This window comes from Chelonoidis abingdonii, chromosome 2 (assembly GCF_003597395.2).
Source record: "Chelonoidis abingdonii isolate Lonesome George chromosome 2, CheloAbing_2.0, whole genome shotgun sequence".
NCBI lineage: Eukaryota > Metazoa > Chordata > Testudines > Testudinidae > Chelonoidis > Chelonoidis abingdonii.
In genome coordinates, this window is record NC_133770.1 from 272,719,727 (window position 1) to 272,733,007 (window position 13,281).

General features: G+C 43.0%; 1 protein-coding gene across 4 annotated transcripts in view; it reads right to left on the bottom strand.

Moving 5' to 3' along the window:
• CSMD3 (CUB and Sushi multiple domains 3) overlaps positions 1–13,281 on the bottom strand; it is a 1,318,842-nt gene that overhangs the window by 471,525 nt on the left and 834,036 nt on the right. For all 4 annotated transcript variants that reach the window (XM_075063193.1, XM_075063192.1, XM_075063195.1 and 1 more), the window contains one exon: positions 7,043–7,181. In XM_075063193.1, the coding sequence (XP_074919294.1) occupies positions 7,043–7,181 (139 nt within the window). The remainder of the gene's footprint in view (positions 1–7,042; positions 7,182–13,281) is intronic.

A 13,281-nucleotide genomic window follows, 5' to 3' on the forward strand; every position in this document is an offset into this window, starting at 1 on the left:
CAGGATTCTCTGCTGCTTTTGCAATTTACAGACTCTCAAGTGTATTGCAATGCACTGTATATTGATTGACATTAAAAGGTCAGCAGCCATCAAAAATTACTACACCACTGTATCTGAGATTCCAGTCATTCCCTAAGCATGGAGAAATACCTGCCCAACCAGTTGTAATGGTGACTGTTAATAACTGTTTGTACAGATGCCAAAGTCCAAGGAGCCAGGGAGATGATTCAATGAAACAGGCTACATACTCTACCATCCTCCCCAGGATACAATTGGAGAAGGAGGTTCTGTGATGGGCTGCGTGGAAAACATAATCACAGAAAAAGATGAAGGGTTGGAGCTGAGTTGCCTAGAGAACTTAGTGGGGCTTAAAAATCATGGTTGAAAATAATTATTGAGAAATTTTACACCAAGGAATATTTTCAACTATGAGTCATTCCTGTGTATGTTTGTGAGGCAGTGGAGAGTGGGAATGAATGATATTTTATGGAAATAGAACAAATTAACATTCCCACAGAATTTAGAGGTTAATGCTGCAGAGTTTAGGAGTCACTGACATGGCACTTGGTCCCATTGTGTCGTGGAGTACCTGGGGTCCCATGCATAGCTCTGCCCTTAAGGACTAGTGAGATAGTGCAGATACGGTTCCTTATAACATAAAACACCTGCTCTCTAGAGGCCACACTAGATTCTTACTTGATTTTGGGTTTTGATTCTGATCTGTAAAGCCCTAATACCAGAAATCACACCTCATTCAGGCATCTCCAGTTCCCTTCTCCCTAGCCACACATACAACAAGGCAGAGGAAAAAAATTTCTGTACAGCCCCCTGCCTGGGTTTCTTTTCTTCTCCACAGAGAAACTATCAGATAAGCATGAGAGCAAAATTGAACCCCCAGAAGAAGAAAGAATGTGACTAAAATAAGAGGGTGATTGCTGCTATAGGAAACCTGATAACAGGTGTATCCAGGTGAAGGTGAAGGTGTGAAAAAGGAAAGAAGTTTGTGTGACAAGGATGGGGAATATGTGAAGGAGGGAATGTCTATGGGGTTTTTGTTTGAAAGTTTTAGGCAGGTGAAGGGATTAATTTGCATTTGTGCTTGGAGGGCACAGTCACGTATTGATGGTAATTTTTCTTCACCACCCACATCCTGACTTCTTGGCACACCTCATATTCCCTTGCTTGTTACCTTCCTATCTGAGAAAGAGTCTGGGAACTGACAGGAAAGTCAGTCAAGTCAGCCAAAACCCCCTTTGTGCTCCTGGTAGAGTCCTCTCTAATGACTCCTTCCTAATCCTTCAAAAATGACATTTCACAAAACATTAAACCTCCTAGAAATTAAGCAGTGTCCAGATAGTTAATCTGAAAAACTTGTGTTGCCAGTGGGCCTAGTTTTACTGAAGACTCATAATATCCCATAAGCCTTTCTGTGGGAGTCCAACATATTTAAACAAAGAAAACAAACATCATTTCTAATCTCATTTTTTCAGAGGTAGCAAACATTTCAGCTACCCAAACAAAATAAATCAAATCAATCAAACATTAAACTACATGTACGTTCACAACATGGGGCCTTTTTTTTAAGAGACAGCCCATCAAATCAATGCAATCTCAGGATTTGAGCAATATAGTATGTCCAGGCAAATAGTGAATAATCTCATTAGTCAAATATGTTTGGTATGCTGATCAGCAGTGAGATGATTAGCAGCACTGGCATTTAAATTGTCATAATTAGGCTTCAAGATTAATGCCACAAGATGAAGAGTGGCAATTCACATTTCTCACGGCTATTCTTTCAAGTCAGTCTGTCTAAGTGCAGACTCAAAAGGAAAAAAAAAAGCAACCCAACATATCTCATTGTCACAGCTATCACAGTCACCAGAAGGAGTAGAATCTTTAGAGACCAGAAATTCATAAAAACACAATAAAATATGAAATAAATCTACTGGGAGACCTAAAACCAGAAAATTCATGGATTTTCTATGCCTGCAAATGTCTCTTTATTCTAATTTTTACCAAGATATTTATGCCAGGATATTTGGAGACAGAAGCATTTCGGGGGTACAGCTACAAGGCTATCAGACTTGCTGAGTCCTATAGATCTTCAAAGTCACAGGGAAAGGAGAAACCGTAGGAAGAGGAATGAATTCAGAATGATGTCGAGTGAGAATGGAAACCACTGTGCAAGTGACAAGCTGAAAAGCTGAAAGGTTAAGGTGGCTTATTTTTGCAGGAAATATGTATTGCCAAGCAGTGCCCTCCCATGTAGAAGATGCAATCTAGAGGGATCTAAAGATTTTAGACCCCCTAAATAAAACCATATATATTTTATCCCTCTCAAAGCCATAAGAACCCATAACTAATATCTTTAAATATTATACCAATGAATGTTTAAAGCAGCATGTCTCTTTCTTGGAAGACAGAACTGAAATGCAAATATTTGCATAAAATATATAAAGTTGTAGAAAAGGTTGAAAAATGGGGGAAAATAACATGGTTGTATATTTAATAAAAAAAAGGGTCACAAGAAACTAAGCTGCAGACTTCTTGGTTTCTGCACTGAAGAGAGTGATACAACCAATATTACAGGTGAATGGAAGGAAAATAGGTGGTCAGATTGGGATAGGACATTTTTTTCCTCAAATCCCAAAAACTCTCTCAGGATGGGAAATCCATTTCCTGCCCAGTTCTAATGAGCAGTTACACAAATGATCCCATTGCTTTATTTTAAGTAAACATGACCTTGGTAGATTATTTGCATGAACAAGGAATAATCACATGAGTAAAAACATAAAATTGGATCTACATTAAAAAAAGTTGACAAAGGAAAGTGTATTGTGATATTCTTTTCAACAGCATAAATAAAAAATCCCTATTATATTTTTTTCTCCTAAAACCAACTTCTGAACCAAGCCCAAACCTGGGAAATTTCAGCAAGATTATATTTGTTGTTTAAAAAAAAGAATGAGTAAATAACCTTATCTACAGCATCACAATGGCAAATCAATCATGACAGATAACTCTAAAACGTCTTCTCACTTAAATGAAATAAAATCAGCAGAGAAGAACTGATAGAGTTTACAGTATTTGGTAAGTAATTGCATTCTAACTTTATTTACCTGTACTTTAATTAGTATTAAATTAGTATGATTACTAAAGCTCAGTGAAGTTAGAGGTCTGCTCACTTGTTTAAATTAAGGAAGTGTATAAGTTTTTGCAGTAATTCTGGATGCTTACACTCAATTCTTTTTCTTCTTCAAGTGATCTCTCCAATATACTCTGGTTTAGAACACTACAAATAATGTTAGACATTAAGGTTTTAAGCAGATTTCTCCACTGACTGCAGTGGCAAGTTCTGCCCCCTCCTCCCCCCACCAAAAGTGGCTCAGTATGGCCCCAGATATAAAGTGTTCTTATGTACATTACTCAGATTAAACAAATTGCTTGCCATTATATGATACCAAGCACAGGCTTAACTCACAAAGAAAGTAAGGCAAGCTCGGAGTCACAAGACATAATTTTTAGATGCTTAGAAAATCTGCGGGATTTACAAAATTTAAGTCTGGCATCTAGACACCTTATAAAATGAATGGGGAGAGACAGGCACGTTACACTAGGATTCACAAAAGCCAACATGCTAGGCAGCTCCTTCCCTAAACTAGACTATAGAAAATGCCAAGCTAACAGTCATGTGCTAAGCCTCACACCTCTCTCAGAGTCAGGGAGCTCCCTACACCTGGGATTCTCAGCTGCAAATCCTCTCTTGGTGTTAAACACCTACTTTTAGTCCAGTGGTCAGTGTACCTGGGATGTGTGAGGCCAGGGCTGGTGCAAGGAAGTTTGGCGCCCTAGGAGAAACTTCCACCTTGCACCCCCCCAGCTAACCCCAACCCCCGCAAGGCAGCTAACTCAGCCCCCCCACCCGGGGAGCCCCCCCCCGCAGCAGCCTACCCCGCCCACGCGACATGCTACCGCCTCTCCCCCCAGCCCCCCATGGCAGCTCCCCTGGGAAACTTCCCATCCCCGGCAGTAACCCTGCTGGGAACTTTCCCCCTTCCCCCACCCCGGCAGCTAACCCTGCTTGGGGAGACTTTCCCCCTTCCCCCACCCCGGCACTAACCTGCCTGGAACTTCTTCCCCCTTTCCCCCACCACGGCACTAACCTGCCTGGGAGACTTTCCCCCTTCCCCCACCCCGGCAGCTAACCTGCATGGGGACACTTCCCCTCTTCCCCCCCCCCCAGCAGCTAAACCTCTTGGGAGACTTCCCCTCCCTGCTCCCCAAGCAGCTAACCCTTGCCTGGGAGACTTCCCCTCTCCCCCGGCAGCTAACCCTGCCGGAGACTTCCCCCTCCCCGCACCCGGCAGCTAACCTGCTGGGGAGCCCTCCTGGAAGCAACCTCGCTGAGTAGACTCCCAGCCACTCGGCTCCGCCTCTTCCACTGAGCACGTCGTGCTCTCTAAGTCCTCCCCACAGGCTTGCGGCGCTGATGGAGGAGACTTAGAGTGGGCTGTGTGCTCAGCGGAGAGGCGAGCAAGAGGGTGAGCTGCGGCGGCGGAGCTTGTCCCCTGTGCGCCCCCCCGTTATTGCGGGCACACCTCTGTGGCCCCCACCCAGCTCACTCTCACCTCCTCGCCTGAGGGGACTTTTAGGCGCCCCCAACCACTAGGCGCCCTAGGCGGCTGCCTAGTTTGCCTAAATGGTTGCACCGGCCCTGGTGAGGCCCAAATTCAAATAATCTTCTATTTAAAGACAGATTTGAACTAGCATCTGCCACCCCTCAGATGAGGATCCTAGTCAGTGGACTAATAGGAATGTCTGATGGGGGCGGGGGTGGAAGCTCCTTCAGTCTCTCCTGCTGAAACTGTTCCACTGTGGATAAATAATTTTTTTTAAACTGGATGAGGAACCCTCACTCCTAGGTATCCCACTACAGTACTCTAAGCACCAGACTACATTATCATTCTTCTGCTTCCTCTCTCTCAGGCCTAATGTTGAAGCTCTTCCACTATGGCTAAATTAATGAAATTATCATCGGGGAAAAAAGAGAGTGAGAGAGAAAGTGAACATGCATATATGATGACTTTGTAGCCTGGTGGTTAGATCAGTCACCTGGGAGGTGGAAAACTCAAGATCCAATCCCAGTGCTTTGTTGTTTATTTTTTTTAATTAATTATCCACAGTGGAACAGCTTGAACTCGCTTGAGAGGTTCAAGTTCAAATGCTTTCTTCTCTCTGGTGGAGGGAGGACTGGAACTTGGGGTCTCCCAAATCCCAGGTGAGTACCATTACCCAACACTAGCCTGAAAGTTAGGAAGGAGTCATCCTTCCCTTCCCCCAGAACCTGCCATTTTATGTAAGTTCATCTATAGGGGCCTGATCCGATATGCAAGTTCTGAACACACTTACTGGATCAGGCGCCACAAGCAAGTTAGGCAGAAGAACACCTATCTTCTTCAGTTCTTCATGCCTCTGAGGCTTAGGCATCCAGACACCTGCCATGGGACTGCAGTGCATGTGGTCAGAGGCAGGAATACAGGCAGCTAGGGAGTTTTTACTGCAAAAATTTAGGGGCACTGCAATTTTAGGTGCCTGCAAGGCTTGGAGGTCTTGTGAGTCCCAGTGGTGCCTTATTGTGGGATTAGGTGGCTAAAGTGGCAGTTAGGGGCCTAAATCCTTTTGTGACTCCAGCCCCATGTATTTTAATTGGATGGCCAACATGTATCATGTAAATCATCATAAAACTATTTACAGGATATTTGTGCCTTATAAATTCAAATGTTCCCACAAATCATTCTTTATTATCAGCTTACCAGCTAGGCTATTTAAGATTAATTTACAGAAAGAGTTTAGCACCCACTTGCCAAGTCCACACATTTGACAAAATGTAATAGAGCTAATGGCATTTTTTGTGAATTAAAGCTTATTTTTGCTTTATTTTAATGCATTTTTTTTAAAAAGGCATGAGCGATTTACCAGCAGCTTCTTTTCCTCTTGTTGGGAGAGAATGGAAGCAATGGATGTAAAGTACTAGCTCTGCTTTTCCCACCTGTCAACAGGTGGAATTCCATGTTCCTCAGAGGGCTATATCTCTGGGATCTGGGAGAACCAGTAATGCAGAAGGAGCTGACCTCTGCACCTTTGTGTGGGAGCATGGAAATCCACTCACAGAGGTATCTTCTGTGCACAGATACATTATTATCTGACCTATTAGTTTTATTTATGATTATCACAGTGGGGGAAATCCTGGCCCCGCTGAGTTCAGAGGAATCAGGATTTCACCCTGCATGTTCATTGGAAAGTTTAGAAACTGAAAACCTAAAGGGTGGGCTCATATTCAGACATAAAATAGGTTCTTTGGTCTGAAAAGTGTTGTATTTTAACATGATATTTTTCTTTTAAGGGAAGGAATTATGTAAAATTTTAAATAATTTTGCTAATAAATAATTTATAAGTTCTACACTCAAGCTTCCTTAAGGTTTTCCTTATTAAACAGACCTTTGCTATGGCAGAGTCCAACTTCTTAACACCAATACTGTCAAACAAAAACAATATCATTTTAGATCAAATTTAACAGGACCCATGCTTGATGTGTATCCCATTACAGAATCAGTATTTTAGAAACAATTAAACCATAACTGGAGGCTTTTTACTATATAAAAAAAAAACAAAATTAATAAAACATCCCTAGAAAAGAAAAGGTCTTGCATGCATAGTTCAACAGTAGTAACATGTTATCAGCAAAAAATTAACATATTTAGATACATGAAAAGTTTAAATTGGGGCAGACAGGCTAAAATTAACAACAAAAAGAGGGATTTTCAAAAGGTGTGCAGTGACTGAGGAGCACAATTCCCATTAAAAGCCAACAGAATTTATGCTCTAAAGGCATTTTGTTGCTTTTGAAAAATCCCACCCAATAAGGCAAAATCCCCAACCATTCCAGTCAAACTGTAAATGAACTTTATGACACAGAAAATAACTCCTGGTTATGGGTAAAATTGGGAAAAATATATCAAATAAGAAAAACATTTGTCAAGACCTTTCAAATGTAATTTTGATAGAGTGTCCTGGTTCAGCTTCAATCACCCACTCACAATTCAAGGAGTCTTTATAGTACCCAGGCCAGCCTGGAGAGAGGATTACTCCACTGGGAGATGAAAAATGCCCACCACATGGAGCTAAAAACAAAATGATAGAAAGAATATAATAACGGAGATTTTACGGGTTGTAGATTAACATCATCACCATTATTAAAACAGAATTCACACTGCTTCCTAAAGTTATTATTATTATAACAAGATGTTTAAGGTTCCCCACCCCCTGCAATATTCTAGGCCCCAAGCCTACAGTAAACTTTGTAAGGCACATGGGGCCACCCACACAGAGCTCAATGCAAGATCAAAGCCTAAAAAAGCAAAATTATATATGTGCTGTAAACATTGACAGTGATTATTACATTTTAGTATAATAAATACAGTCTATCATCCTATAGACAAGAACAGAAAATCAGAAAGCACTACTTTAAAATATATCTTATTAGTTTGACCTTATTAATATAACTATAGATTTTGAAAAGGATATACAGAAGCTTGGATTGAGTCTTTAAAATATCTGATCTGGACATGGTAGAACCTGCTGAATATCAATTCCAGCTGACACCTGACCTATGTAACTTGAGCAAGTCGCTTGATTTTTCTGTGGAGCAAATTTCCCATGTGCAAAAGGGGGATACTTACGAACCTCATGGGGATGTTATAAAGAGTAGCTAAGGATTTGTAAAGCATTTTGTAGCTGTAAATATAAGTATTATTTTTCTCAGATACAACTGAGTGCATGTGGTTTAAGAAAAAAAAGCGACATTAGAGTCAACATAATTCAAACTGAGAGTTTATAATTAAGACTTTACAGTGGCTTGATGACATTTCAATCATGGCAATAATCTAGCTATTAATTATAAAGTTTAAATTACAGTTCACCATAGTTACCAAACAAATGTCCATGAGTAGCACATATAAAAACGGTAATATTAATTAACAATCGGGGTCAATCCAGCAAAAAGGAACTTCCAAGGCTGACAGACCATTAAATTATATCATCATCTTTGATTCCACAGATGTGAAAGCTACCTCCTACCCCCATTTTAAGTCTATGAAATGCTACAGCAGTGGAAACCACAGTGCTAATTCTGTTAGGCATGTTATGGCTGCTTTCTTCCTATGCCAGGAGCTAGGTACCTCCAACATTTTAGCACAGCAATGAGCTTTATTAGCTAGTCAGAGAAAAATTATAAAGAGGCTATGCTCAAAATCTCCAGTGCTTTCCTGCCCCAGAATTCCATTCCGGCAATCAACCAGAGAAAAGGAGGAGGAGAAAAGAAGCTATACAGCTATCAATGGCCAGTGCTCCTTGGAAAAATAAACATTACCCAGAATGTTCATATACTTCTTATATTGAAGCCTTATGGTTCTGAAATGACTGTAATTGTGGTGTTTACTCATAACTAGATCAGGAAGAAACAAAATATCATACAGGAAAGGCAGCTTTTAAGATTTTTCCCCCAACTATCACTGGAAGCAGATGTGCCAGAAATGTCCCTACAACAGTGGTCTCCAAACTACTGGGTGCACCTCCCTAGGGGGCACAGAGGAAGATTTTGGGGGATCATGTTGTGGGGCCTGAGCCAGCCCCCATCCCCGCTCTGGCCCCAGTCGCAGCTCCGCTCTAACCCCTGCTCCGGCTCAAGCCACAGCTTCAATATGCTCCCTGCTCCACATCCAGCTCAGCTCTACCCTCATTCCCTCTCTGCCCCCAGGCCAGCTCTGCCTCTAGCCCCAGCTCCTCCCCCATCTCTAGTTCATCCCCCAGATGCGCCTTCATCCCAAGCTCCTCTGCTGAGCCTACTGTGCAGTAATGGAGTGGAGGCATGGACAGATTCCATTACTGGGAAGGGCGGGCGCGACACGAGAAGTTTGGGAACCACTGTCCTAGAAAGTCTGTTCAGTTTCAGAGAATTCAAAGATTCCTCTAATGTATGCATCTGATACAAATCCCAAACCTTTGGTTACTTAATTGTCTAACCCTGATCTGTACACCTTCTGAGAGGCACTCATTACTATATGTGCTACAAAAATCAAGTTTCTGTCCCTGACACCAAAATTAAAAAAGAATGATGGAAGGAATCTGTGGGAGGAAAAAAAAAAAACAAAGCAAGAAACAAATATAGGAAGCTCTCTCCACCTCATCAGTCCACTAGTATTGTAGAGGCCTTAAATGAGATCATCTTCCCCTATATACTTCTGGGAGGAAAAAAATCACTGCTGCAGAGCTGCTTGTGTGCTTTCTTTTTATTATTTGTTTTGTGGGAAGCTAATATTCTCTCTATATACAAATTAAGTCAGTGAAATTTCTAAAATCCTAGACAAGTTGCAATTCTACTACTAGCAATATTAACATTTTAGAAATAGATAAATTAACAATGTCATTCCAGCACTTCAGGATGGATACAGTAATGCTAGGACAGTTTATGAATTATATGCATATACAATGTGCTGAACCAAGCATGTATTATGCACCTGTTTTACCTTTTAGGAAAAATATTAATGAAGTAAAAAATGCCTTGCTTTGCAGAAAACATGGTCAAAGAGGCAACTAGTGTCTAGGTATTTCTCTCCGTAAAGTAACAGGCTTAGATTTTTATTTTTCTCTATTATAATGCTGCATTTTCAAGGTGTTATTTGAGTTCCTTATTCCAGGGATGAAATTTCTCTTATAGTGTTTGACTGAAAAGCTTGGTAGCCTTGAGTGAACCCAACCACTGACTAGGTAGCACTTGCTGCAGAGTTGGGACATTTTCTTTCATTATTTTAAATTAAAATGGATTAACCAGAGGCCAAAGTACTGTACAAGTGGCTAGGAGAATGACAGTGTAGGCAGCTGTACCCAATTCCTTGGTTGTGTTTTTTTGCTGAGCAGTGATTTTATGACCTTTGAAGGGAGTTAAATCTAAGTCCTCCTTTCTCAGAACATGAGACCTTGAAAGGTAAATGCTTACTGCAGAGAAAATGGGGGTGAGGTGGGGAATAATAATGTTGGAGCAGGTTGTCACTGGCCCTAACAGAGCTACACAGACATGTAAGGCCACCCAGTCCATGTGCAGCCACATTAGAGTTGTGAATCCCTTCTGGAATGTAGCCTTTGTGTTACTACTGTTCCATCCACCCCATGTGATGCCCACCATGCCAGGGATTGACAGTATGAGGATCGAATTCACAAGAGGAATTGTGTGTTGAAACACCTAATTTTTTAGGCATCCTGCTGCCTACTGGAATTCAGAATCCTGAGTTAGATGCCCAGTCTCCCTATACAATGTATTGGGGGAATTAGGCATCTAAAAAAAATGATTCACAGAAGACAGCACATTGAGCAAAGTCATGTAAACTGGCCTGCAGGAATATCAAGGTGAGAGATGTAGTCTAAGTGGAACTCCTCAAGGGAAGTTTGGTCCCTAACTCCAGGTTTATGGTAGATGCCTATCTCTGCTCAGGATTAGCAGCCATGAACCCGCACCTGGAGTTAGATGACTAAGCCTGGCCAGCCCTTTCTAATAAAACAAAACAAAACAAAGGAGGAGGTAACAATGTGGTGCCACCCTTATATCCAGTCTCCCAGTGACTAGGGCACTCACCCAGAATGTTGGAGATCTTGATTCAAATCCTTTCTCTGCCTGATTCAGAACAGGGACTTGAACCTGGGTTGGCAATATGCCAGCTTAGGGCTCCAAGCATCAGCCTAATTAGATATAAAGGAAGCACAAGCAGTACCACCTTACCATCACATGTGTTTTGTGAGGGGCTGAGCTCAGGAGGTGTGCTATTAGGTGAGCTCTGAGCACACATATTGGGTCAGGCCCTGCAGGCAAACAAGTGAAGAAAATCCCACCCACCAGCATTGACAGCTGGGGAACCTGCTGTGGCTGGCAGTGAAAGGGAGACAGTCCCTGTAGCAAGGGATGGAGACACTAGCAAAGGAACAATAGGCAGCTGCTGCCCGGACAGTCTCTGGTGTCCATTTTCCAGGAAGGAGACAGGGATTCTGATTGGCCAGCATTCCCCAGCACCGAGGATTTACACCAGCACAGGTGCCATATGCCAGTTCTTTCCTGTCTGTTCCAGCAGACAAAGGGTTACTCACCAGCTTCCAGCAGCCACAACAATAGTCTTCAAGCTTCAGAAGGAGGCTAGTAAGGATTATGGTACCCCTCTCCCCAGGGACAGAAAATCTGCACTGGTGTGTGTGGGTGTCTGCCCCACTGCAGGGGTTGCTCCACCACTTGTAGGCTCTGGCCATTCTGTAGCCCCCGGACTTCCCCCTGCCAACAAGTGCAGAGATAGGGGAGAGAAGGCCACAGTTGCCTCTGTCCATGCAGACTCCTGGCTGGTGTTTGAGAAGGAGTCCCCATAGAAACCAATTCCATACTGATGCCACCAGCCTCTCTGTTTGCGGATGTGATGGGGAGGCTGAAGGCTGCATGGACAGGGGCCACTAGAGTTGCCAGGACCCAAAGCGGTGTAGCCCTGGTCAGGCCTGCAACCGTGGCCTCCTCTCCCCCATTCCTGCACTTGTTGGCAGGGGGAAGCCCCGGGGCCACAGAATGACCCTGATGGAGCTGGGTTTGTTGCCATATCCCCCAGCACTCTCCCTGCTCAAAGAGGAGAGTGGGGAGGTCAGGTGGTGCTGCTATGGCTGCTGTGGAAGGCCCTGGCTCTGTTTCCCTGGGCTGCCCTGCCCTTCCAGAACCAGCTCTAGGAAAACTGCTCTCCCCCATCCTTTGTCCCACAAACTCTTGAACTGGTTGGCAGCCTTTTGCAAGTATATTTTGTATGAGAAGCCCCAAGAAGTGTATTTCTTTCCTCAAGTATTAGAATTTCATAGTGAGGGCTTATGCTACATATGGTGGAATAGAACAGTTAAGGTATAACAGAGAATTTAAACAGAGGGTGCTAGAGACACCGGGAATAAGAGAGACCAGGGACTTTGGCTGGACGTATGACTCCTTATCATGCCACCCAGGTGCCATTCACAGACAGTGGGTTGCCAGTGACAAAACCTCATTTTCAAAATATGCATATGAAAGTCAATGTGTACTTTGAATTGATGATAGGAAATGTTTTTTGTACCAAAGGCAGCTACAAGTACTGCCGAAGGATAGTGCACTCTTCTGTTACGGGGGTGAAGGGCAATTCCAACAGGGCTGTGGGAAAGGGAATCTGCAAGGTCCCAGTTCTTCAAGAGATGCTACCCAGGGAGGCAGTAACCACAGAAAAGGTTCTTTTCTCCAGTTAAGATACAGGGTTATGGAATTTGTTACTGGACTACTCCAGGGGGGAAAAAGCCATATTTTATTTATGAAATGGATTTTTGGACTCTTTTCAAATCCCATATGAGAGGTTCAGCTCTTGGGCTGGGAACTTGAAGTCCTCTAAAGGCTTTAAGCATAGAAAAAGGGCAAAGGTTACCTGGGAGATGGCAGTAGGGAGACTGGCAAGTCCTTTCCCATACATTACAATGCCAGAATTGCATGTGCCTCCTGGGTGTGGTACCAAAGAAGGTGAAGGGGGGATATAAGCTTATCCATCACCAGTCCGACCCCCAGGCTCATCAGTAAAATGATTATATTGACCCCAGCTGTGTTCGGTGAGATACTCATCACTTGATGCTGCAGTAGCGATGGTTAGGGAATGTAGCCCAGGAGCGATGTTAGCAAAATTCGACATCAATTGCATTCCACTTGCTTCCAGTGCATCCCAGGGTCTTTAACTTGCTTAGATTTCAGTTTAAAGGCCACTACTGTTTTGATAAAGCCATGCTCAGTGTCATGTACCGCTTTGGAAAGATGCAGCTCCATCTTGGACTGGGTGATAAAGCACTGTATGATATAGGTCAGTCTCATGACAATCTTGATGTCTTCTTATGTGCAGGAAGATTAGAAACAAGCAACTGTGAGTACATGCTTCAGGAATTTCAGAACCTAGTCAAGTGCCTTGGGCTTCCCTTCACCACAGAAAAAACAGAGAGCCCTGCCCATAGTTTAACATACCTGGACATCGATCTGGGCATAGTTCAGGATTTCTAGGTTGCTTACAGAGAAGTTGGAATTGTGCAGGCCACTGATTGCCATTTTGAGATCTCCTAAGAAAATTATTTTGAGGGAACTACAGGTGGTCATGGGGCACCTAAACTTGGCATGTCGTGTGGTGGCTCCTGGTCAGGCACTTTGTG